Raw genomic sequence first — 25,747 nt, 5'->3', positions numbered from 1 at the left:
GAAAACACAAGTGGTCAGAGGAGGCCTGGCCCCTGTGTGGACTCACACTGCGGCCCCACCCCCAGCCCACCCAGAGCCCTCAGGGGAGCAGCGCTGGTCACCTCACTGCACAAGCCCCTCCCTCAGCTCCTGGGCTCCCCGCTCCCAGCCAAGAGCAGAGCCCACACCCGACACACAGGACCCTTCCCCTGTCTGAGCTCATCTCTTCCAGAGCAAAACGGCTCCCCTGCCCGCAGCCCACATCCCCAAGGCCCAGGCAACCCCGTGTCTTCCCGGGAACTGTCCTGGCCTCTGCCCTCACACCCCACCTCCTACTTCCCCGGGGTTGGCTCCCCCAAACTCTGGTCCATTCACACTTTGCCTCTGATCTGACTCTAAACAGCACCAGCTGAGATGCGTAGGTGCATTTACTCACACACGGACGTCCCCAAATTCTGGGAGCAGAGGCCAGGCCGTCCATCCTGGTCCCGGGCAGCACCCCCAGGCCCTGGCAGAACACCCAGTGGGAGAAAGTGCTCGGACGCCACTTCGCTTACTGAGTACTCGCTATGGGCCACCCCGCACTGACCTGACCACCCCTCCCAGCCCTCCACCCGCACTGACCCGACCGCCGCTCCCAGCCCCCCGACTGTCCCACTCTGACAGAACAGAGCAGCTAGGCAGCTCAGCTGACGAATGAACACACCGAGGACGGGAGGGTCGGGCCGGGGCTCCAGAACCGCAGCCCTGCCCCTCCCAAGGGACACCTGGCACTGACGGGGTGTGTCTGGCTGGTGAACTTGGGGAGCTCTGCTGCCGTTCAGGGAGTGGAGACCAGGGGTGGCACCAAACATCCTACGATGCGTTAGACAGCCTTTCACCGCAAAGAATCATCTCCCCCGAATGTCCACACCGCCGACACCGAGAAACCCCGATCTAGAGAATGTTTTCTCAAAGCAGAGGGTTGGGGGGCTGGCGTGGCCAGGGCAGATTTCAAAGACAAGGATGATTTGAACTTGAAGTTTTAGGCAATCCTTCGCCTAAATGTGTAAATGTCCAGTCACTCTGGGGTACACCGGAAACTAGTATTTTTAAACCCCATTTTTTAAAGTAATTTTTTATTTCAATTATAGCTGACGTACACTATTATATTAGTTTCATGAGTACACCCCAGTGACTAGACATTACATAACTACTCGGTCATCACCCTGATGAATCTCGTACCCATCTGACACCATTCACGGTTACTGCAGTATCACGGACTGTATTCCCTGTGCTGTACTTTACATCCACACGGGTGCTCAGTAACCACCACTTTGTATTTCATAATCCCTCCACCTTTTCCACCTGTCCTCCCAGCCCCCCGCCCCTCAGACAACCGTCAGAATGTTCTCTGTACCCACGAGTCGGTTTCTGTTCTGCTTACTCATTTATTTTTAGATTCGATTGTCGACAGGTACGTATTTATTGCCATTTTATTGTTCATATTTTTGTTGTTGTTCTTCTTCTTCAAGAAGACCCTTCAACATTTCATATAATACCGGTTTGGTGGTGATGAACTCCTTTAGCTTTTTCTTGTCTGGGAAACTCTTGATATGTCCGTCGATTTTAATAACAGCTTTGCAGGATAGAGTCATCTTGGTTGTAGGTCACTGCTTTTCATCACTTTGAATATTTCTTGCCACTGCCTTCTGGCCTGCAAAGTTTCTTTGGAGAAATCAGCTGACAGTCTTATGGGAGCTCCCTTGTAGGTAACTAACTGCTTTTCTCTTGCTGCTTCTAAGATTCTCTCTTTGTCTTGAACCTTTTGCATTTTGATGATTATGGGTCTTGGTGTGGGCCTCTTTGGTTCATCTTGTTTGGGACTCTCTGTGCTTCCTGGACTTTGTGTCTGTTTCCTTCACCAAGTTAGGGAAGTTTTCTGTCATTATTGTTTCAAACAGGTTTTCAATTTCTTACTCTCTCTCTTCTTCTGGCACCCCTATGATGCAAATGTTGGCACGCTTGAAGTTGTCCCAGAGGCTCCTGTACTATCCTCATTTTTTTGGATTCTTTTTTCTTTCTGCTGTTCTGAGTGGGTTTTTGCTTCCTAATATTCCAAATTGCTGATTTGATTCTTGGCTTCATCTAATTACTGTTGATTCTCTGTAAATTATTCTTCATTTCAGTGAACGTAGTCTTCATTTCTGACTGGTCCTTTTTTATGCTGTTGAAATTCTCCTAAGTTCGTTGAGCATCCTTGTAATCATTATTTTAAAAATGGTTTTATAGATTTTTTAGAGGGTGAGGGGAAGAGAGACATAGAAACATGTTTGTGAGAGAGAAACATCGATTGCACACCCCCTCCAGGGATCGAGCCCTATACCCAGGTTTGTGCCCTGACCTGGAATCAAACTGGGACCTCTCGGTCCACGGGACGAAGCTCAATCCACTGAGCCACACCAGCCAGGTCAGTGTCTTGAACTCTCCATCTGGTAGATTGCTTGTCTCCATTTTGTTTCGTTCTTTTCATGGAGTTCTGTTCTGTTCTTTCGTTTTAAACATGTTTCCTTGTCTCCTCATTCTGGCTGCCTCCCTGTGTTTGGTTCTATGTATCCAGCAGAGCTGCCCCGTCTCCCGGACTTGGCAGACTGGCCTCATGTCGTAGGTGTGCTGCAGGGTTTGTGGCACAGCCTCCCCAGTCTCCAAAGTTGGACACTTGAGGGACACTTCCTTGCGGGCTGTGCACGCCCTCCTCTTGTAGTTGAACCCTGACGGCTGCTGGTACCTCAACGGGAAGGATTTACTCCCAGGCCAGTCAGCTGCAACCACCAACCACTGACCTCCAACCACGGAGGAGGATCCGCTGTGCAGGGGCCCTCCCTACAGAGTAGGGTTTGGGTACCCCTTGAGTGTGTCGCTAGTGGAGGTGGTTGGGTGGTGGTGCTTCGACGTGGCCGGAAGCTGTCCACTGGGTGTGCTGGCTCTGGGGCCTCCCAGGAGGTGCAGACCAAGTCGGCCACCACCTGTGATCTCCCCGGGATACCAAGTATAAGTTACAAAGCATCTGCAGACGGCTGCGCCTTGTGCTCCGCTTGGTGCCCTGATGAGGCCAAGCTGTGAACCAAGGCCGGCTGCTACTAGTGCCAGGCCGGGGCCCACTCAGAGACAGGCACAGGGTTCGCTGAGGCCAGATGCTGCTTGTTTGAGAGAATTCAGAAAATTTGCAGCAGGAGCCAAGACAGGCCATTCATACTGAAAACAACTGGAAACAGCCTGGGGCGGGGCCTCAGGGAATCACCAGGGCGGGGCCAACTGTGGCTCCCAGAGCTGGCTGGGGGGGGGGGGGCGCTCATCAGAGAACTGTGGCCTCTGCCAGCTCTTTGTTTGGAGAAAGGGCCCCCCCAGCTCTGGTCCTGACTCTGGACAATTCAGTTCCTCCTCGTGTGTCTCTGGTGCCTTTCCCGCTGCCGCCCCTGTGCTGGACCCCAGAGGGACTGAGTCTGCCCTTTGGGTTTTAGAGACGGGGGGGGGGGGGACATCGATGTGAGAGGAAAAATGATCAGCTGCCTTCTGGTATGTGCCCCAACGGGGGACTGAACCTGCAACCTGGGTACATGCCCTGACTAGGAATCGAACTCACAACCTTTCATCATTGTACAGGACGATGCTCCAACCAACCGAGCCATCCTGGCCAGGGCTGCGCGGGCCCTTTAGGAGGAGCTGCCTGGGGCTCCAGCAGCCTCAGCCCCCCTCAGCCTCAGTTCCTACTGGTTTTCCAGCCAGAAGTGATGGGGATTCTCTTCCGGGCACTGGGACCCTGAGCTGGGTGCCTGGTGTGGGACGGGGACCCCTCAGTCCTCAGGGAGGACCTTCCCAGCCGAGGTGTCCCCCTCATTTTCATCCACCACACGTGGGTGTGGGACCAGCCTGTCCACCTCCCTCCTACCCGTCTCCATGTGGTTCTGCTTTAATCCCGTAGCTGTAGGACTCCATCCCCCAGCCCCCGGCCCCCCACCTGAAACTAATGTCGTATCGTATGTGAACCGTAATTGAGAAATACATTTCTTAAATAAGTGCACTACATTTAATTTAAAAAGAAAAGAAAAAGAGAATCTAAACGACACATATTCCCTGCGTCCCTTCACCACAAGGTCAGACTACAGTCTGTCCACCGCCAGAGACTCTAGGAAGAGTCCTGGCCCAGGGCAGCTGGTGGTCCACTCTGGTGAGCCGACAGGGCATGGGGCCAGCCACCCCCACCTACACCCCCACACCTACACCCCCACACAGTGACACACACACACTGACACACTCGCACACACTCACACTCACTCTGCCACAGACCAGGAGCCACATCATCACTCGGCCCAGCAAGGAGCACACTCCTGTTTCTAACCTGCTGAGCCAGGAGACCCTCCTGCTTCCCAAGAGGGGCCTTTACCGAACAGAACCCCTGTGCACAGGCCTGGAGTCGCCCCAGGACTGCGAGAGCTCCCAGCCCCTCAGGACGCGTGCAGAGACCCGTGTGCACCAGGGGCCTGGCCTCCCTGCCCCGGGCCGGGATGTACCTCCGGGGGGGCCGGAGCTCTCCACGCCGCTCCCCTCCCCCCGCGCCGACCCCCTGTCCTGGCTGGAGCAGCCTCTGTGGGGAGCAGGGGGCCAGACCCAGGCCGGAGAGAAAGGGGCTGACGGGGGACATCACCTTCCGAGTCCAGCGCCTGGATCTTCAGCTCCAGGGGCGAGTCCTCCAGGTACAGCTCGCGCGTGGTGGACACGATCTGGATGCCGTGGATGAGGTCGACGATGGCGTCACAGCGCAGCACCTGGCCGGAGGCTGAAGGGACGGGACCGAGGTCAGGCGGAGGGCCGCGCCGTGGCTGCCCCCACCTCCTGGGCCTACAGGTCAGGGGCTCCCACAGGTCGGCAGATACCGGAGCAACCAACGGAACAAGCTGGAAGGGCCCGGTGCCGTCTCGGAAGCCAGGACGCCGGCCAGCCCAGGCCCTTCTGAGAGCCAGTGAGACGGCCAGGCCGTGAGCCCTTTGGGGACATGCCCCCCGCCCCCGTGTGCCTTCCCGGCATGAGCCCAGCGCTGCAGGTGTGGGCAGAGCGCCCCTAGGAACACCTCCTCTGTCTGGCCATCAGGGTAAAGGACGACGTCTGTCCCTGCACTGGGGCATCTGCGCATCTACCCGGCGTCCCTGCGAGACTCCGACCACACAGAGGGGGGGGCCGTGTCCCCAGGTGCACCGACTTCCTCTGTGCTCCACAGTAGGACCCACTCAGGGCACCACTCGGAGGACTCCCGGGTGCAAAGCAACAGCCCCTGACCCCCCTCAGGCTCCCGACCAGACTTCCCGCGCTCACTGTGAGAGATCAACACAGCCCACGGACCAAACACCTCAAGACTATTCATATGGGGTCACCCAGTAAAACGGGGGCTCTATCATGAGCTGAAAATGGCCTAAAGGACCTCAAAATAAATCTCTGGAGAGGAAAGTTTATTTGTCTTTTATAATTCTTTTTTTTTTTTAATCCTCACCCGAGAACATTTTTTTATCTTTTGTTCAGATACAGTGGGAGGGAGAGAGAGAGAGAGAAACATCGATGTGAAAGGGACACATCGAGTGGCTGCCACCCATGGGACCCAACCAGGGCCAGGGACAAACTGCAACCGAGGTACGTGCCCTTAGCGGGAACCGAACCCGGGTCTCTCTGTCTGCAGGTCGACGCTCTAACCGCTGAGCCAAACTGGCCAGGGCCTTTTTTTTATTTAACTTTACTTTTTATTTATTGTTGAAAGTATTACAGATGTCTCCCCTTTTTCTCCCACTGACCCCCTCCTCCCCACTCCCACCCCCGTTTATTTTTCTATATAACACTGAAACAGACATCTAAAAACGACATAAACGTCCAATGTCAGAAATGCTTGTAGGACAACCTAACGCTAAGAATATTACTGATGCCCGGCTGGTGTGGCTCAGTGGTTGAGCGTCGACCCTGCACCAAGAGGTCACCGGACCAAATCCCGGTCAGGGCACCTGCCCCGGTTGTGGGCCCAATGGGGGGCGTGCAGGAGGCGGCCAATCAATGTTCTCTCTCATCAATGTTTCTCTCTCTCTCTCCCTCTCCCTTCCTCTCTCTAACACGAATAAAGAAGAAAAAAAAAGTTTGAAAACATTTTTTTAAAAAGAATATTACTCAACCATTAAAAATAACTCTAGCCCTGGCCGGTTTGGCTCAGCAGTTACAGCACTGGCCCGAGGACCAATGAGTCGTGGGTTCGATTCCGGCCAAGAGCATGTATCTTGGTTGCGGTTCGTCCCCAGCCCTGGTTGGGGTCAGGCAGGAGGCAACCAGTCGACGTGTCCCTCTCACTTCGATGTTTCTCTCCCTCTCTCCCCCTCCACCTCTATCTGCAGATAAACAGAAAAATATCCTCGGGTGAGGATTAAAAACAAAAAAATCTGCCCTGGCCAGTTTGGCTCAGTGGTTAGAGCGTTGGCCTGCGGTCCGGAGAGACCCGGGTTCGGTTCCCGCTAAGGGCATGTACCTCGGTTGCAGTTTGTCCCCGGCCCTGGTTGGTCGTGTGGGTGGCAGCCACTCGATGTGTCCCTTTCACGTCGATGTTTCTCTCTCTTCCTCTCTCTCCCTCCCGCTCTATCTGAACAAAAAGTGGAAAAATGTCCTCGGGTGAGGATAAAAAAAATAAAAAAATAAAAGTAAAATAAAAACAAAAAAATCTAATGAGATGGAAAACGCACACCATGTCAGGCAGAAGGAAAGGACAGAAAAGCGTACGGATTATTTTCTAAGTGTTTCACAGCCACCACGCGGTGAATGGAGCTGGTGACGCGGAAGGGTCACAACCACCTTCTTCACTCTGATTCAGCACCCACGGGGCTGTGGGCGGAGTGAACAGGGGCTCGGAAGCGAAAAGCCTCCCCGTGGGAGCAGCTCCGTGCTGCAGGAGGGGCTCGCGGTGCTGCGTGGGCGGCGTCCCTGTCCGGCCTGGGGTCCTCTGCCCAACGGGAGAGACAGGAGGCGCGGCCATGGGCCCTGGCGGCCTCCGCGGCTGGGATCTCAAGGGGGTGTTTCCACACTGTCCCCCCGGGGCCCCACAGGACCCCGAAGCCCTTACTGATGTCCTCTGCAAAGATGATGCTGGTGAGGCGGGCGGGCTGGGACAGCCGGGCCTGGACCACGGCCTTCTGGGAGCACTGCCGCTCGTCCGGGCCCAACGGCTCGATGCTGGCCACCTCCGGCCGGGTCGACGACCTGTGGGGAGAAGACAGAACAGGACTCTCCGCAGCCATCCCACGAGGCACGGCTGGGGCCGGAAGCCACGGCCTCGGCCCCCACCTGAGGTGCTGTCCAGGCTCAAACACGGAAGAAAGGTGCCGTCTCACCAACTCCCCATCCGGAAGAGAATCGGGGCCCAGCCACGACCCGAGACAGGAGGGCGGCAGCAGGCCCCCCTGAAATACCCCAACAGCAGACCAGAGACTTTGAAGCCACCTCGCTGTTCAACAGTCACCTTAGGAGACTCTTCTAGGGGCCCGGGAATAAATACTCCACAGGAGGGCTGGAAGGGTTAGTAACGTTTAACAAAATTAAACTCCATTCTGACCAGTTATTCCTGCATGTAAACACCCGAGCAGTTTTCTAAAAACCCTGGGTCTGGCCCAGAGGAACCATGAAGATAAGGGGTTAATGGCCCAGACCTCGGGGAGCAGACTCCTGACCTCGGAGACGGCTCGGATCAGCCCTGACACCAATTACCCGGTGCCAAGGGAATTGGGTTTTTTTTTTGTTTGTTTGTTTTTTTTATCCTCACCCGAGGACATTTTTCCATTTTTTGTACAGATAGAGTGGGAGGGAGAGAGAGGAAGAGAGAGAGAGAGAGAGAGAGAGGGAAACATCGATGTGAAAGGGACACATCGAGTGGCTGCCACCCGCACGACCAACCAGGGCCGGGGACAAACTGCAACCGAGGTACGTGCCCTTAGCGGGAACCGAACCCGGGTCTCTCCAGACCGCAGGCGGACGCTCTAACCGCTGAGCCAAACCGGCCAGGGCAATGTGGTCTTTTTTAATGTCGTTTTTTTTTTAGTTTCTGTAGTTTGGGCCTGTAACAGCCAGCGAACACAGAGATTCTGAGGCTGAGCTAGAAATTTGCATCTCAACCCGCCTGCACCCAGGCGCGTGCAATAGGCCACCTGGCCCTGCACTGGCCTTGGTGGTGGGTGTGACCCCCGCCGCCCTGACCTCCTAAGGACGACTGCCGGTGGTCCGGTGAGAAGAGACACATCACGTCTCTGGGGACCTCTACACTGGGCCTGCACGCGGCCAACCCCAACACTGGCTTCTCTCTCCACGCGGGCTCTACCGAAGCTGGGGTGACCAACCAGAAGGACCGCGATGACGTCAGGTCCCCGCGCGACGGAGCCAGCCCCACGGGTGACGTGGTAGGAAAGGCAGGTCAACACACGAACAGAGCTGTAAGGTGCCTTCCCACGGAGAGGCAGCCTCCAGAAGACATGGGTGAAGGGACAGCGGGACCCGGCGGCATCCGGACAGCGCACGGCCCTCCCTTCGGAGCCCTGGAGCCGCAGGGCTGGGTGGAGGCGGCAAGCAGGGTGGGGAGCACAGGCCAGGCGCCCTCAGGGCTGTCCGCAGACGGCGCTCCCCAAGCCCCGGGCGGTGACTCTCCGATTGCGCAGACCCTGGTGTGCGGGCGGGCACCGGTCAGCACAGGCCTTAGTCTGGAAGGATGGGGCTGCAGGAACAAAAAGACCAGAGCAGCCCGACCCTGCGGCTCCACACGGGAAGAGCTCCAGGAGATGGGCGACTGCGGGGGTCAGGTCAACGAGATAAGCGGGGCCGACACCGCGGGCACTGAAGGCACAGTGAGGAGCCCAGATTTACTCCAAGGGCAGGGACGCGTTCTGGGGTCTTCAGCAGGTGAACATTCTGCTCTAAGGAGCATTTGTGGTGCAGGGAATGAAGTGCTGGCCCGGAGCTCACAGGGTGACTGAGGACCCGGGAGGGGTGCCCAGGGCACAGAGCACCCAGGCTCCGCCCGCTGCGCCCAGCTCAGCACCCAGCGGAGCAGACACCTGAGCTGGCCTCCTCCCCCGCCCTCTCTTCAACTCACGGGGCCTCCGTTCCGGGGTTTCAGAAGGAAACTTGTACAAACACACCCGCAGAGACAAGCCCTCCCGCTGGGTCCAAGCGTCTCCCTCGGAGCCCAGAGGCGTCTGCAGACACGCCCGAGGATGCTTTGATCACAGGAACATCACAGGCAGGCGTGTGGCTGGCAGGGCGCCTGGAGGTGTGTCGGCGCCTCTCCGCAAAGCACTGTGCAAATAAACCTCACCCACCGCTCAGGAGAGAGGCTACGCCCCGCGGAAACGCACATGTGGTCCTCGGGCTACGGGACAGAGGAAGGGCAGACAAGAGCGCACAGAGGTGAGACGAGGCAGCTGTGGCAGGACGCTCACCCCAGCTGGGAGCACACCCCACTTAACTGGTCGCAGCTCTGGGACTCGGAGCATTTCCAAAGGCACCAGACCTTCTGCACACAGGTGCACACACACGCAAGTGCGCACACACCACCGTCACTGCGGAAACGAGACCCGAGTGGAGCACGCGCAGGGCAGAGGGGACAAAGGACACACCGATGCCGTGCGGGCCCTGGATCCGGTCCAGGAGCAGAAAAGGAAGCTTTGAGGAGAAACGGGTTAAATCCAAGCAGCCTCGAGTTCAGTGAGCCGGCCCGGCCCATGTCACCTGCGTCACTGGGACAATGTCCCTGGTGATGGAAGATGTTAACGGCAGAGGGAGCTGGGAAAAGGTTTGCAGGAGCTCGGTAGCCTCTGTAACTTCCCTAAAAATCTAAAACTATTTCAAATTGTAAAATTAAAAAGAAAAAAAAGACAGGGAGGGAGAGATGAGCAGGCAGGACAGGGAGGGATTTTAGGGTAGTGACGCTTCTGCACGAGCCTACGGAACGTTCACCGCCGAGGACACACGGACACAGACCGCGGTCGATGGACAGGGTCCCGGTGTAACAGATACAGCACCTGTGAGGGACGCGGATCCTCGTGAGTGTGGGGAGGGTGCTGTCCAGAAAACCCGTCATTTGGCTCCGCTTTTTAATGAACCTACAGCTGCTCTGACACATGAAGTCCAGCCCTGGCCAGTGTGCACTGTGGTTAGTGTCCACCGCACATCAAGGGGTCGCAGGCTTGACCCCCGGCCCTGGTCCGGGTGCGTGCAGGAGGCGACAATGGACGTGTGTCTCTGACATCGAGGTTTCTCTCTCTCCCTTCCTCCCGCCCTCCCTCCTACTCTCTCTAAAAATCAATGGAGATTGGTTGTTAGACTGACAAATTTCAGAGGAAAGAAGAAAGTGGGGTGAGGAGAGACAAACCAAAGAACTTCTATGCAGATGTGCATAACCGGTGGACAGACTATAGTGTGGGGAAGGCAGGAGGGGGGTGGGAGTGGGGAGGAGGGGGCCAACGGGGGGAAAAGGGGGAGACCTCTGTAATACTTTCAAAAATAAGACACACTTAAAAAAATAAATACCTAAAATAGAATAAATCCATGGGAAAAAACATCCTCAGGTGAGGATGAACAATAAATAAATAAATAAAGTCTATTAGGGAAAAAATGAAGACCATTCGCCATTTCCTGCTTTTACCCTGACAGTGCGGTCTGTCTTTTGAACGGGCCCCGGGAGCTGGCGACCTGGATCTCCGTCTGGGCTGCAAACTCCACACCCTCCCCAAAGCCTCGACTGGAGAACAAGCCAAGGACAACACCTCTCCCCCCCTCCCAGCAGGGAGTTAATTTCAGGCCCGATACACGAATCAGCACAGGTAAGAACAGCTATTCCAGGCCCAGTTGGAGGGGCATAAAATCCGGGGCCCCACATCCCCACCTTTCCACCGTCTGCCACCCAGATCCCAGGCAGCTTGGAGCCCGGCTGGAAACAACCCCCCCCCCCCCACACACACACACACACACACTCCGTGCCTGGTGTCCGCAGGGTTTTGTGACGCAGAATTACGGTCCCTGAAGCAGCCCTGTCCAGTAGAGATAGGAGGTGATTCACGTTTAAAATCTTCTGATTTAAGAAGAAAAAGTAACAGTTAAAATGAATCTACGAGACTATTGTTTAGAGTAGTTTTAGGTTCCTAGTAACAGGGATGTCCCTGCGCCCGCCATGTGCCTGCCCCCAGCGACCGCCCCCCAGCTACGGACCCACACGGACACGTCATCCTCCCCCAGGGGCCACGGTCAGCACGGGGCTCGCTCTTGGCGTACGTTCTACGGGTTCGAACAAATACATAATCCCCTCTGTGGTGTCATACTGCGTAGTTGTACTGCCCTACAAATCCTCTCTGCCAAGCATCCCTATTTATCTATAAGTCACTATGTAAAAGTCCTATTAAAGAGAAATAACAGGTGAAATTTAATTTTTTTAATCCTCACCCAAGGATATGTGTTTATTGATTTTTAGAGAGAAAGGAGGGGGAGGAGGGATGGGGGAGAGAGAGAGAGAAACATTGATGAGAGAAACATCCATCGGTTGCCTCCCATGCACCCCGACCAGACACTGAACCCGCAGCCTTTGGGTGTGTGGAACGATGCTCCAACCGACCGAGCCACCCGGCCGGGACAACAGGCGAGATTAGTTTTAAGAACACGTATTACTTAGCTCAACTTATCCCAAATACCATCGGCCCAGCACTCACAAGGGACTACGGCTGGACAGCCAGCTCCGAGGACTGGCCTTCGAGCCAGTCAGGTTCACTGCTCTTCACTCGCCGACTCTCGGGGCTCCCCCTGATCGCTGCCACGGGCTGGCTGGGGTGGCAGGGGCTGAGCCTCCTACACCCTCGAAGGGAAGGCGCGTCCCACCTCGGGCCCACAGGGCAGCCGGGACAAGACCGAGCAGCGGCCTGGGAAGCTGCCCCCACCCCACCTCAGGCCTGCAGCAGGCGGACTGTCCCAGCCTGAACACGGTGACCCCATACTAGGAAAGAGCCCCCACCAGCCTGGTGTGGCCTGCAGGGCCCGCACCCACGCCACCTGAGCCAAACACTGTAACAGGAGCCCGACTGGTTCTCACGGGGCTGCCGGGAGGGCTGGAAACTTCATGATAAACGCTGAGGTGCTGAGAAGCAGGCACCGACGCGGCAAACCACCAGGGTGCGGACGGGGGAGTCTCCTCTGGGCTCCAGAATGTTCCGTCTGAGGCTGGGAGGGCTCATCCCAAACCTCCACGGGAGGGTGTGCGCCCGCCGAGGGTGGTGTCCCTGCTACCAGCAGGGGGCGTTGTGAGTTGTCCGAGTCCCTCTGGGACACCCCGAAACCTTCTGCTTTGGCTGCACTTTGAAGAGACGCAAAAAACGTTTAAGAATCCAGCAAGGACCTGTCCTCGGGCCTGGCGGGCCCATCACGGGGAGGGTCTAGAGGCCCTCCCTGCAAGCTGACCCGCTGACGCCAGCCCCTGCTCCGAGAGCCCCCTTCACGGGCTGCAGCCCCATGTTCTGCCGGAGAAACAGGTCCTGGCTCGCGTGGCTGTTCTGCCCCCGTGTAAAGGAACCACCACCCCGCACAGGTGCCGCCCCGGCGTGCACATCACCGGTCTCCGCGCTGGTGGGCGTCTGCCCCACCCTCGCCCTCTCGCCAACACGCCCCGAGGCCCACAGCCACTCAGCCGCTGTGCCACCCAGAGCCCAGGATGTCACCTCTCTGGGTCTCCATTTCTTCCTCTAGACAATGGGAACGAACACAGTGCCTGCTGCCCAGGGACGGGGCGGCTCGGAGACAATACTCGAGCTCTTGTCCCGAGGCCTTGCACAGAGCAGGCCCTCAAGCCCAGAAAGCAGGAGGCGGCCCTGCCGTGGTGACATGATTCTGCGCACAAGGTCTTGGCTTGTTCAAGACAGGAGGAAAGTGTGTGCGTCCATATTGTGATCGTTTATGCTTGACCCTGTCCGTCCCCTCCTCCTAATGAAGCCTGACCCTGACCCCCGCTGTCAGGGCCCCAACAGCAAGCAACCTCGTCAACGCCCCCAGCCCGCCATCCTCAGAGCTACAAGCAAAAGGTCGGGCCCAAGAGAGAGCCTGGCCCGAGGTCACACGGCTGGAAAGGGCCTGGACTTCCGACTTCAGGGCTGAGCTCTGCAGAGAAGCCCCCTCCTCCGAGCTCTCCACCCCCATGCCCCCCCCCCCGCTTGTACTGATCCCTCCATTTCACACGCCCTTCTTCCATGGCTCATGGCAAAGGACAGCTCTTCCACGGACCCGTCCCTGACCCTGTTGAGTTCCCGCAGCACCTCTGGTCCCCCGTGGCCCCTAATCCATTCATTCATTCACGGAATCCACGCTTATTGGATTATGTGCAATGTCCCGGGTACCGTTCCCCGTGCCAGGGACAGAGTACGGCATACACAACCACCCTCGCACCTTCGCGTACACAACCACCCTTGCACCTTCGCAGTCCGGGGGGAGGAGACGAGCGTAAACAAAAGGAGTTTCCACGGGAGCTCAGAAAACGGAGCGATGAAAACCGTAAACAGGGCGGCGACAGGCCATGACTCGCAGCAGCACAGCGAGAGGCCTCACGGAGACGGTGACGTGGGCGAGACCCGCGTGTCTGCAAAGGACGGGCAGGCGTGGGCTGGGGGGCATCTGCAGGAAGAGGGTCTGGGGGGAAGGGCGGAGCTCACAGGCCCAAGGCAGTGACAACAAGGGTCTTCTCTGTCCCACCTGCTCAGTGCCCGGGGACAAGGGCAGAGCGCAGGCGGGCTGGTGGGCACACCGTTCTGCAGGTGCCCTGGTCAGGTTAGAAATGGATTCTCTTCTGTTCCTGCAAATCTGTACCATGAGTGGATGCTGAATGCCCCGTGCCTGTGGGGATCATCATACGGCTTCTCTTCTCCACTCTGTTGATACCGTGAACGACACGGATTCTTTTGTTCATGCTAAACCAGCCCTGCATTCCTGCGATGCACCCCAGTTGGTCATGATACAGTTTCCTTTCTGCATTTTCCTGGAACTGATCTGCTAGTATCCTGTTTAGGAACTCTGTGGTTTTGGTCTACGGATTTCTTTGCACCGTGTCTGTCTGACTTGCAGTCGGGGTTGGCCTTATACACACGAGCCAGGAAATGACAATTCCTTCTCCCGTTCCTGAAAGGGTTTAGGAAGGACGTGTACTACTTCCTCACAAATGGTCAAAGACTGTACAGGTGGCGCCATCTGGAATTAGGGTTGTCTTTATGGGAAGGTTCAGAACGATAACCTTAATTTTACCAAATGTCCTACGTGGAAAAGACGGCACCAAGGACTCAATGCCTTTCCAAACGTTTACAGAACCATCCCCAAAGTCCTGCACAGGAGGTGGGCCCGAGGCACCCACCCTAACGCTGGGGAGACTGGGCAGACCGAGGCTCAGTGCCGGCCACGCAGCCACACACATCCCCCCTCCCCCCCGCAGCCCCACTCACACCCCTCCAGGACCTCCTCCCGGCCACAGCAGCTCCGTGCAAGCACCCAGGGGAGCCCAGGTGGCCCTGCCCCCTCTCACACTCATGCCCCCCTAAGCAGATCAACCCTCAGGTGAGTGAAGCAAACACGCACACACGGGTGTCATTCCCATCGGGGGCTGTGCTGGGTTTGGGGGCCTCAGCTTACACCCACTTCTCAGTAAGAGCACCCACCCTCAGACCCCGAGGCCCCAGAGCCTCACCCTTCTCTGGGCACTGGGGAGCAGGTGACTGGGGCCTGGGGAATTGGTTTGCTGGGGACTCAGACCCGAGCATGTGCCCCCCTAGACTTGACTCTGCGGGCTGCAGGGCTGGAACCCCAGGGGAGCACCTGGCCCACGTCAAGGACTGAGAGACCAGGTGCTGCTGAAGAAACAGAAGGCAGACCAACTCTGCCCGGCTCCCAGGTCTACGAGCCTGAACAACACCCCGCTTTCTACTGAAACTACTGTGGTCTGAGTTCCAGTTGCATCGTCGGGAGAACCCAGCCAATAAAATCCCAACTGAATTCTTGTAAGTCTGGCTGCCTTCATTCATTCAAACTGACGATATTGTTTTCTTAAAAAGGAAAAAAAAACAAAAAACCAGCCTTTCATTTATTATGTGCTTATTGTATGTCAGGCACAGAATGAAACACATCACAGATATTTCATGGGCACCCCAACAACTCCGTTGAAACCCCCTTTGGTACACGAGGAAGCGTCTGCATGGATGGGAAGGAACCTGCCCACGTTCATAATTCTAGAGAAATGACTCAGTCCAGCCTGCTCGAGACCCCCGGTCCGATGCCGCCGACTCCCTCGTGCGGACTGCACAGGATGGTTCAAGACAAGGATGAAGCCCCCCCCCTCCACGCGGTGCTTCCCCTGGGGAAGGGCCGTGCGCCCAGAACTCAGAGAAGATGGCCTCAACCTGCCCCTCAGACACCCCCCCCCATGTGTCCCCGACACTGAAAAGCAGTCAGCGGCACTCACTGTCTAAACCCCCGGAGGAGCTAGGACGCCAGTCATCCGCCGGCTCCTGGTGTCCGCTCCCCACCTGTGCAGAACTAGGCATTCCCACCAAAGGGGTTAAGAGTTGCTTTGAAGCCCTGGCCGGCGTGGCTCAGCGGTTAGAGCGTCGGCCTGCGGTCCAGAGAGACCCGGGTTCGGTTCCCGCTAAGGGCACGTACCTCGGTTGCAGTTTGTCCCCGGCCCTGGTTGGCTCATGTGGGTGGCAGCCACTCGATGTGTCCCTTTCACATCGATGTTTCTCTCTCTCTCTCTCTCTCTGAACAAAAAATGGAAAAAATGTCCTCGGGTGAGGGAAAAAAATAAAACAAAAGTTGCTTTGAGGACTAAGTGGGGAATCCTATGCACAGGCATGAGCAGAAAAAATGGGTTCTGCTATTCTGGTTCCCTCTGCCACACACCCTACAATACTCCAAGCCCCTGCCTCTGGCCCCAGGGGCAGCCGCATGGGCCCTGCCCCGCTGCCCGCCCTTGCCCACCTCCGGGCCTCTCGCTGGACACTGCCCTCCTGGATCAGACACACCCCGGTAACCCTGAGGTCCGGAGGTCCGATTCTTATTTTGCCCTTTGGATAGATTCTTCTTCATGGCAACAGTACTTGAAAGGAAACCTTATATATCCCTTATATATTGCTCCTGAAACGGACGGCCCCTATCAGTTGCCAGACATCTGCAGTAACCCCAAGAACAAGCATGAAGCAAACAATGTTACTAGAATCTGGGGGGCGGGGGGCTCTGCCATCGGCCTGTTGTGTCTGCGGACCCACAGCACTCAGGGCGCTGGGAAGGTAGGTGTGATGGATACAAAGTTGCAACTGGGCGGAGACGAGTTCTGGACACAGCACAACAGTATCAAGGGACCGAATGGAACCCACCAACCGCCCCTGAGAAATGCCTAAGGAAGGAGCCACCTCTGGTCAGGACGGCGGCAGGTAAATGCAGCATCACCTCCGCCCACGACCACATCGAAATGACAACTACAGAACCATCCTTCAGGACCTCGACGCGGAGCTGGATGGAGCCCTACAACTGCGACATTAAAGAACCACACGGAGACGGTAGGAGGGCGGAGGCGGAAGGGTTGGTCCTACACCCACGAGTGGTGGATGAAAATCAGGGGACACCTGGGCTGGGAAGGGCCCCCTGAGGACTGGGGGGTCCCCGTCCCACACCAAGCGCCCAGCTCAGGGTCCCAGTGCCAGGAAGAGAGTCCCCATCACTTCTGGCTGGAAAACCAGCAGAAATGAGGCTGAGGCTGCTGGAGCCCCAGGCAGCTCCTCTTCAAGGCCTGCACACGGACTTATTCAGACCCGCTCCCTCTAGGCTCCAGCATGGGGGAGGCAGCTTGAAAGGCACCAGAGACATACGGGAAAGAACTGAGCTGTTTGGCATCGGGGTGAGGGCTGGAGGGGCAGCTTTCTCCTGGACAGACCTGCTGGCGGAGGCTGATGTTCCCTTGGTGAGCCCTTCCCTCATGGGGTAGCAGATAGGCCCCATATCTGGGACTCCAGCAACCTGGCTCACACTGGTAGCCCCGCCCTGGTGATTCCCTGAGGCCCCGCCCCACCCAACTTTCAGGCCCACCCAAGCTGTTTCCAGTGGCTTCACCATAGGATTGCCCTGTCTTGGATCCTGCTTCAGGTTTTCCTAAATTCTCTCAAACAAGCAGCATCTGGTCTCAGCAAGCCCCATACCTCTCGTTAAATGGCCCCAGGCCTGGCACTAGGAGCAGCCAGCTTGGGTCACAGCTTGGCTTTGCCTGGGCACCTCCAAGCCCAGCACAAGGAGCAGCCATCTGCAGATCACTCTGTAGCTTGTGCTTGGTGGCCCCGGACAGAACACAGGCAGTGGCTGACCTTGCCCCAGAGCCTTCAGACCATGTCGAAGCACCACCACCCAACCACCTCCACAAGTGACACACTCAAGGAGTGGACTCAGTGGGTATCAGAGCCCTGATGAAGTAAGTCTTGCTCAGTGTGGTGGGCCCTGCACAGCTGATCCTCCAAGGGAGTCAGAGGTCAGTGGTCAGTGGGCACAGCCAGTCCTTGCAGCTGATCAGCCTGAGTAAATCCCTCCCACTGATGTGCCAACAGCAATCAAGACTCAATTACAACAGAAGGGTGTACGGTCCACATGAGGGGTGCACGTTGAGGGCCCAGCTGGGTGACCAGGGAGGCTGTGCCACCGGACCCTACAGGACACCTACTACAATAGGCCACCCTAGGAAGCCTGGGAGACAAAGCAACTCTACCTAATACTTAGAAACAATCACAGGGAGGCAGCAGAAATGAGGAGACAAAGAAACATGTCCCAACTGAAAGAACAGAACAGAACTCCAGGAAAAGAACTAAATGAAATGGAGATAAGCAACCTAACAGATGCAGAGTTCAGAACACTGTTTATAAGGGCACTCAATGAACTGAGTGAGGGCCTCAAGAGCATAAAAAAGGACCAGTCAGAAATGAAGGAGGCACTAACTGAAATAAAGAATAATTTACGTTGAATCAATAGTAGAGTAGATGAAGCCAAGAAGCAAATCATCAATTTGGGATATAAGGAAGCAAAAAACACCTAATGAGAATAGGAAAAAGAAAAAAGAATCCAAAAAAATGAGGACAGTGTGAGGAGCCTCTGGGACAACGTCAAGTGTACCAACATTCGCATCATGAGGGTACCAGAAGGAAAGAACGAGAACAAGAAATTGAAAACCTATTTGAAAAAATGACATAAAACTTCCCTAACTTGGTGAAGGAAACAGACATACAAGTTCAGGATGCACAGAGAGTCCAGATGAACCCCAAGGGGCCCACACCAAGACGCATCATCATCAAAATGCCAAAGGTTAAAGACAGAGAGAATCTTAAAAGCAGCAAAAGAAAAGCAGTTTGTTACCTATAAGAGAGTTCCCATAAGATTGTGAGCCAATTTCTCAACAGAAACTTTGCAGGCCAGAAGGGAGTGGCAAGAGATATTCAAGGTGATGAAAACCAAGGACCTACAACCAAGATTACTCTACCCTGCAAAGCTATCATTTAGAATCGATGGACAGATAGTTTCCCAGACAAGAAAAAGCTAAAGGAGTTCATCACCACCAAACCAGTATTATATGAAATGTTGAAGGGTCTTCTTTTTTTATTTTATTTATTTATTTATTTATCCTCACCCGAGGACATTTTTCCATTTTTTGTTCAGACAGAGTGGGAGGGAGAGAGAGGAAGAGAGAGAGAGAGAAACATCGACGTGAAGGGACACATCGAGTGGCTGCCACCCGCACGACCAACCAGAGCCGGGGACAAACTGCAACCGAGGTACGTGCCCTTAGCGGGAACCAAACCCGGGTCTCTCTGGACCGCAGGCCGACGCTCTAACCGCTGAGCCAAACCGGCCAGGGCTGAAGGTTCTTCTTAAAGAAAAAGAATATAAAAAAAAAAATGTGAACAATAAAATGGCAATACATACATATCTACCAACAATTGAATCGACAAACAAAATGAGTAAGCAGAACAGAAACAGACTCCTAGACACAGAGAACTTTTTTTGGTTTCCGGATGGGCGGGGGCTGGGGAGATGGGTGAAAGGGTGAAGGAATTAAGAAATACAAATTATTGTTAGACTGAGGAACCGCAAAGGGGAGGGTGGGGGCAGGGGGAGGTAACAAAGAATCATACGCATGTGTGCATGACCAGTGGGCACCGACAACAGAGCAGGGAGGAGGAGGCTATAGGGTTGAAGGGGGGGTGGACAGCTGTAATACATTCAACGGTAAGTTACAAGGGTGTAAGAAGGTGCATTTCACGATAGGTATATTTTACAGCAATTTTCTAAAGAACAAAATGTGAACATATGGAACCTGAAATAGACTTCTGCTTGAGCATCTCTCGAGAACCAACCCTGACTTCTGAAACGGGGAGCTCCCCGGCTCGTGGGGTCGAACCAGGCTGCCCACACGCAGGAAGTGTCTGCCGCTGGGGGGCCCTGCTGGCCCCTCCTCACAGCACAGGAACAGGAGCTGAGCAGGACGGGGCTCGGAGGGCGAGGCTCAGACCCGAAACCAACAGCGAAAACAGAAGTGAGGCTCCGCCGAGAATGGGGTGGGCCGGGGCAGCGACAGCCCCCCTCTGTCTACCTGCAGGTCCGGCACCCCAGGGCAGAGGCAGGGCCTTCGGGCCGGAAGACGAGCAGAATGGGGAACCTGACGGAAGCAGGAAGGGAACACCCAGGCGCCAGGTCACTGAGGGGACACGGGTCCAGGCACCTCCCTGGTGGGTCCCCAGAAGGGAGCTGAGCCAGGCCCCCCAGTCCTGCAGGAACCAAAGCTGCAGCAGCCCACCTGGCCAGATGCAGGGGGGCAGCAAGGCCCAGAGAACCAGTCCAGGCTCAGACCACCCAACTCCTGACCCTGACAGCGCCTTCCTGCCTCCTAACCACAGGCCACAAGGCCCAGCCCCTGCCAACCTCTCTAACCGACCTCCTGGCCCCTGCCCTCACCCAGAGCCTGCTCTGTGCTCTTCCAACAAGCTCAGCCCCTCCCCAGGCCTCTGACTTGCTGCTCCCTCCAGCTGGCCCCTCCCCAGAACTGTGCCAGGCTCCTGCAGCCCTGGTACCGCTCACCGCTGCCGTCCTCCCAGACCTCTGGCCATGCATGTCACCTTCGTGCATTATTTAACTCCCACAGCCAACTCCACGCTCAGGAAAGTAGGGCCTCGTCTGCCCGCTCCCTGACCTGTGCCCCGGGACCTGCAGCGGCGCCGGCTCACAGTGAGGGTCACAGGTATCACGGCCACCTGTCCAGTGAACCCCCAACCCTCATCTGTGCAGTATGACTGTGTCGGGCTTGTCCCTGGGGCATTCCGGCAGGACAGCCCTTCTCGGAGAGCCCGTCTTAGCCAGGTGCTCTGATGTCCACCAGAAGTGACACCAAACACGGCCCCCGGGTGAGAATACACCCCCAGAGTGAACCACACCAAGGCCCCTGCGGAGGCCCAGGCGGAGAGCGCGGGCCAGGTGTGTGAGGATGATCAGCGCCCACAAACGGGCTGCCGGAAAAACACTCCGGACCAGCGGGACAGAAGTCCGGTTCCGGGCCACAGACCCGACGAACAGGGGCAGACTGAGGCCGCACACGGAGAGCCTCCAGATGAACCAAATCCACCTTGGTGGTTCCGCTTCCACACTGTGGATGTTTTACTTTCACGTCACAGCCTGATGACCTAGTTTCCGTCGGGTCCCGTGGCCTCGCCTGTCCGGCTGCCAGTCCACGAGCTGCCTCAGTCCGGCAGACCGAGTCCCTGCACCAGCAGGAGGCACTGGGACTGGACCATGTTCCAACATGGCTCAGCACGCTGGGGGTTCAGGAGGAGGCAGACGAAGTCTTCCCCTCCCCCCTCGGCCTGCAAAGTGCTACAATGTAACTTCCTCCTGCTGGGGGCAGACAGAGGGACCCCGGAAGTGCATCTCTGCATCTCCCGGGGAGCAGCCAGACTCTCCTGGCCCACAGCTGTGGGTCAGCAAGAACAAAGGGGCTGTGGGGTCCTCCATGCCCCCTGCTTCTCAGTGGGTCGCCTGAGCTGCCTGGGACACGGGGTACTCCAAGGATGAGCCACACTGCACGGGGCCCATGTAGCCTCCCCAACAGTCCTGACCCTGTGGCTGAGAAGGGCCCAGGCCACCCACCGTGAGAGGGTGTGGCCTGGTCCACCACCAACCCTGGCAAACACCTCAGGCAGCTCCAAGCTGCCCTGGGGAGGTTTCCGGCTCGGGAGGGGGTGCTCTGGGCACAGCTCACATCGGTGGTCCTGCCTGTGTCCTGTCGGGCACCCGCCCCCAGCAGGTGCGCCCCTCCCCTCACGGGGTGTGCCGGTGCTCACCGTTCACACCTGGACCTGGTCCAGTCCAACACGCTTGGCCGTAGGAGCGCTTCACTCAGAAACGGGGAGGCTACTAGGCCCCCTCCCCCAGGAGCAGCCCGGGGCTGACCCTGGGTAAAAGGAAGCTCGAAGGCTTGGGCTCTCCCTGCCTGGAGGGCGGCCAACCTGCAATTCCCGTGGCCCAGCCAAGGCTGCACTTTCCCTGAGACCACATCCTCGCCCCTTCCCCGGCCCCTTCCACAGAGCATCTTCCCAACAAGCAGACACGAATCCTTGTCTCAGGCTCTGCTTCTGGGAAGCCTAAAACACTCCTAAAACACTCCCTGTGTCCACCGCAGCCCGCTGAACAGCCAGACGCCCCGGGACCCAACCGCAAGGGAAGAACACGTAGACAGTGTGGCATCCACGCAGCAGGATGGTGTTCAGACAGTGAACACCTAGGACGAATTTGAAACAACATGGAAAAGTACTTGGACTTCTGCCCAGCCGGTGTGGTTCAGTGGCTGAGTGTTGACCCTGCACCAAGAGGTCGAGTGTTCAGTTCCCAGTCAGGGCACATGCCCAGGTTGTGGGCTGATCCCCAGTGGGGGGCGTGCAGGAGGCGGCCAGTCGATGTTCTCTCTCATCCATGTTTCTATCTCTCTCTCCCTCTCCCCTTCCTTTCTCTCTAAAATCAATAAAGAAAAAACATTCAAGCCCTGGTCAGTTTGGCTCAGCGGCTGGAGCATCGGCCTGTGGACCAGAGAGTCCCGGGTTCGGTTCCCACTAGGGGCACATACCAAAAAATAAAATAAAAATAAAGAAAGAAAAGAAAAAAGAAAAATATTCAAGAAAGAAAAGTACTTGGACTTTCATTTTAGCTGGTGGTTGGAAGAAAAAGAAGTTACCAAGTGGCCTAAATACCAGGTTTGAGGAAAAAATAAACGATTAAAAGGAAACCAACAGGGTGACTGATGGATTATATCGCCGTCGAAGAATTACAATATAGAATTACAATATAGCTCTCTTTTCCTCTATTTCCCCAATCTTCTATATAATGTCATTTTTTATACAAAGAATACCTTAAAAAGGACCTAATGAAATATCCTTTATGGAGCACTTTCAATAACACAAAATACCCAGAGTCAGGACTTGTGCCGTAAGCAGCAATGCTGGGGGTAACTGGAGGGAGGGAGTTAGTCTGGAGATCAGCCAGGGGCTGTGAGCTCCTGAATGGGTGGGACAGAAGCACCCTAGGGGTCTCGCTCAACCACAGACGTCACACGACAGGATGTCACATTCAGCAGGTCCCTCTCCGAGGCTCACAGAGAAACACGGGCAGTTTTTGCGATGATCTTTGTGGTTCCTCTGGCCCTAAACCGTCCCATTACTTGATGCTACAAAACCAAGAAACAGGAAGACTGAACTGTTTCTTGGTTCAGGCACGTGATTTCGGTCAACGTGGACCTTGACCTCCGATTCAAAGGATGCGCAAAAAGGACCCCAAGGTTCGGGAGAGGGGACGCTCTGCGTGTGTGTCCTCACAGGGACTTAACAACGAACACCCTGGATGTAGAGGGTACCCCCCCCCCAGCTTCGATGGCTGCAGATGTACAGCTCTCTTCACACCAACGACACCGGCGACTTCAACTTTCAAAAATGTGGGAAACAGGCCCTACCTGACTGTTCGGTAAAGGCACTGACCGCTCTTCCCTTAGACTGTCGGACACAAAAACGGCAACAGCCAACACGACCATCGCTGTCTGGTGCGCGTCAAAAGCAGACCTGTTTTTGTCAGATCGGCAAAACGTGTCTTTTTCTGGTGTGCCGCAGAGTGTGAGGCACGAGATTGCGTGTGCCAAGGGACGGAAGAGGCTGGAAATCACTGAACTGAACGATGATGATAAACCCTGGAACAGCACCACTACAAGTGAGAACACATGGTCAGCGCCTGGCGGACGGGAGATTTTCCTGTGACGTTAAAGGAAAATCACAGCCACCAAAACCTCTGAGGAGACAGCAAGACGGGCAGTCACACCCCTGCCCCAGAAACGATGGCTCGGAGGCGAAGCAGGTGACAACCTGCTGGGGGCTGCTCCAGAGACCACGATGCTGTCTCCCCTCCCTCCTAGGCAGCTACACAAGCAAAGTCAAGTTCCCCTGGTCTGTCAGCTCCTTTTGGAAGAAAATGCAGTTCGGGGGGAAAAACAAAACAAAAAAGATGGTTACTGGGGGGTGGGGGGGGTAGAAGTACAGCTACAGAATGTCAGAGCAAGGAAGGGGCATACAAATATGCCTGCGAACTAGCTGTTTTTAATAAACAGCTTTCTCTTTCTTTTTAAAAATTTTTTTCCTTTTATTGATTTTTGAGAGAGAGAGAGAGAGAGAGAGAGAGAAACATCGATGAGAGAGAACATCGACTGGCCGCCTCCTGCACACCCCCCGCTGCGGATCAGTCCCACAACCTGGGCATGTGCCCTGACCGGGAATCCAACCAACGACCTCTTGATGCAGGGTCGACGCTCAACCACTGAGCCACACCGGCCACAGCTTTGTCTTTCTCGCCGATATAGCAAGAGAACAGACCACGTCAACCAGAGAGTGAGCATGTGTCTCCCACAAAGCATGGACTAACGGGATCGTCCCACACAAGACAAAGCCCTAGGCAGGGACACACAAAACTCAAGCGGAGGATCAGCCTCTGACAACCAGCCAGAAACAACACCGGCAGGCACAGGGGAAACTGAACCCAGAACACACTTGGCGGATGTGGCAGGCCCTCACTGGGGAGGCCCCCCGCAAACATAGAAGGTGCCCAGGAAGGAAAAATGCTGCCCTGGGCACCACACGTGCACAGATGAACCTTCAAACTGAGCACACACACACACACCTCTGCCATGTGATCCCACCCTGATAAGCCTCAATACTAACCCAGCTTGGAGACTAGGAAAGAAAAGGAGGAGCAAAGGTGTACCGTGGGGGGTGTCCAGGCAGGAGACTACCTCCTCCTGCTCATCTCCAGCAAGGCCCACCTGTGAAGTGTGAGTGGGGACCTCAGTCCCCCCAAGGGCTGTGTCCACTCTGCTGGGAGCAGAAGCCAAATGCTCCCCATCTACAGGATGCAAAGGCTGGACCCCATCACCCTGCCCCGCCAGGAGCCCAGCCGGGTGTCCCTGCTGTGGGGAAGGGGACCCAGCCCTCTGGTTTCATTAGTATCTGGGGTTTATCAGATCACACCCCCTAAGAGCACAGAACCCCTCAGTTCCCCTGGGAAGCCAGGAGGGGCTTCGAAATAGGACAGAGACACGGCAGCTTGGCCAACTCCACTCTGGGGGACCGGGTGACTCACCCACCACCCCTTTGTGTCAAACGGATCCCTAGCGTTTCCCCCAAAGACCTTCCATCACAGGCGGACGTTCCTCCCAAAGGCGCTGCGGGGATGTGAGGTGACCCCCACACGTGCTCCAGTGCTGATCCCCACAGCAGTGTGGCGCCGGGACAAACCCGAGAAACCTTCTCCGCAGAGAGCGTGCAGGGCCTGGTCCCCTGCTCCCCGGACTGGGAACAGGACGACCACGCCGCTCCCGTGCGCTCCTCTCCCTGCGGAGGCCCCGGGCCGGCCCCTCCTCCCCGCAGCCCGCGGACGCTCAGGTCACCGGCCGGGCCCAGGCGGCCTCCCGCGCGGCGGCGGCGACCCGCGTGCGCGCCGCCAGGTCACCGGACCAGCGGCTGCGGCCTGGCCGCCCGGCCCCGCACCTGCTGCCCGGCGCCCGCCGCCGGCCCCGCCGCCTCCGGCCGCCTTCCCGCCGCCGCCTCCCCCGCGCCCGCGGCCCCCGGGCCTCACCAGCGGTAGCAGCCCTCCGAGGCCTCCAGCGTGAAGTTGACGCGCGTGGCCCGCGTGAAGGGCAGCAGCACCTTGGGGATGTTGAGCTTGGCCGCCGCGGCCGCGGGGCCCAGCGCCAGCAGCACCGAGAGCGCGAGCAGCGGCCCCCGCGCGCGCGCCGCCATCCTCGCCGCCGGCACCTCCCGCGGCCCGGCGCCCGCCCGCTCCCCGGCGCCGCCGCCCCGCCCCGCGCCGGCCGGCAGGTGCTGAGCGCGGCGGGAGGGGCGGGGCCAGGCCGGGGCCACTTCCTGGGCCTGGGCGGGGCCGAGCGCGCGGCGCCCCCACTCGCGGCCACGCGGGGCAGGCGGAGGGTCGGGGTGCGGGGTGCGTGCCCGGGCCGCGCAGTCCGGGGTGAGAGGTGGAGCGCGCCCCGGGACGCGGCGAGGGTGGGGGGACGCGGCGAGGGTGGGGGGACGCGGCGAGGGTGGGGGGACGCGGCGAGGGTGGGGGACGCGGCGAGGGTGGGGGGACGCGGCGTGGG

At 57.0% G+C, this 25,747-nt stretch overlaps 1 protein-coding gene across 1 annotated transcript in view; it reads right to left on the bottom strand.

Moving 5' to 3' along the window:
* Positions 1-25,391, bottom strand: part of NUP210 (nucleoporin 210) — a 110,987-nt gene extending 85,596 nt beyond the window's left edge. The window contains exons 1-3 of the mRNA XM_036243670.1: positions 25,228-25,391; positions 7,103-7,239; positions 4,664-4,795 (exon numbers count right to left, since the gene is read on the bottom strand). Coding sequence (XP_036099563.1) covers positions 4,664-4,795; positions 7,103-7,239; positions 25,228-25,391 — 433 coding nt within the window. The remainder of the gene's footprint in view (positions 1-4,663; positions 4,796-7,102; positions 7,240-25,227) is intronic.
* Positions 25,392-25,747: the final 356 nt, after the last annotated feature.

Source organism: Molossus molossus, unplaced genomic scaffold, assembly GCF_014108415.1.
Source record: "Molossus molossus isolate mMolMol1 unplaced genomic scaffold, mMolMol1.p scaffold_m16_p_5, whole genome shotgun sequence".
Taxonomy (NCBI): domain Eukaryota; kingdom Metazoa; phylum Chordata; class Mammalia; order Chiroptera; family Molossidae; genus Molossus; species Molossus molossus.
The sequence above is the reverse complement of the archived record's forward strand: the minus strand, read 5'-3'. Positions and strand labels throughout refer to the sequence as shown.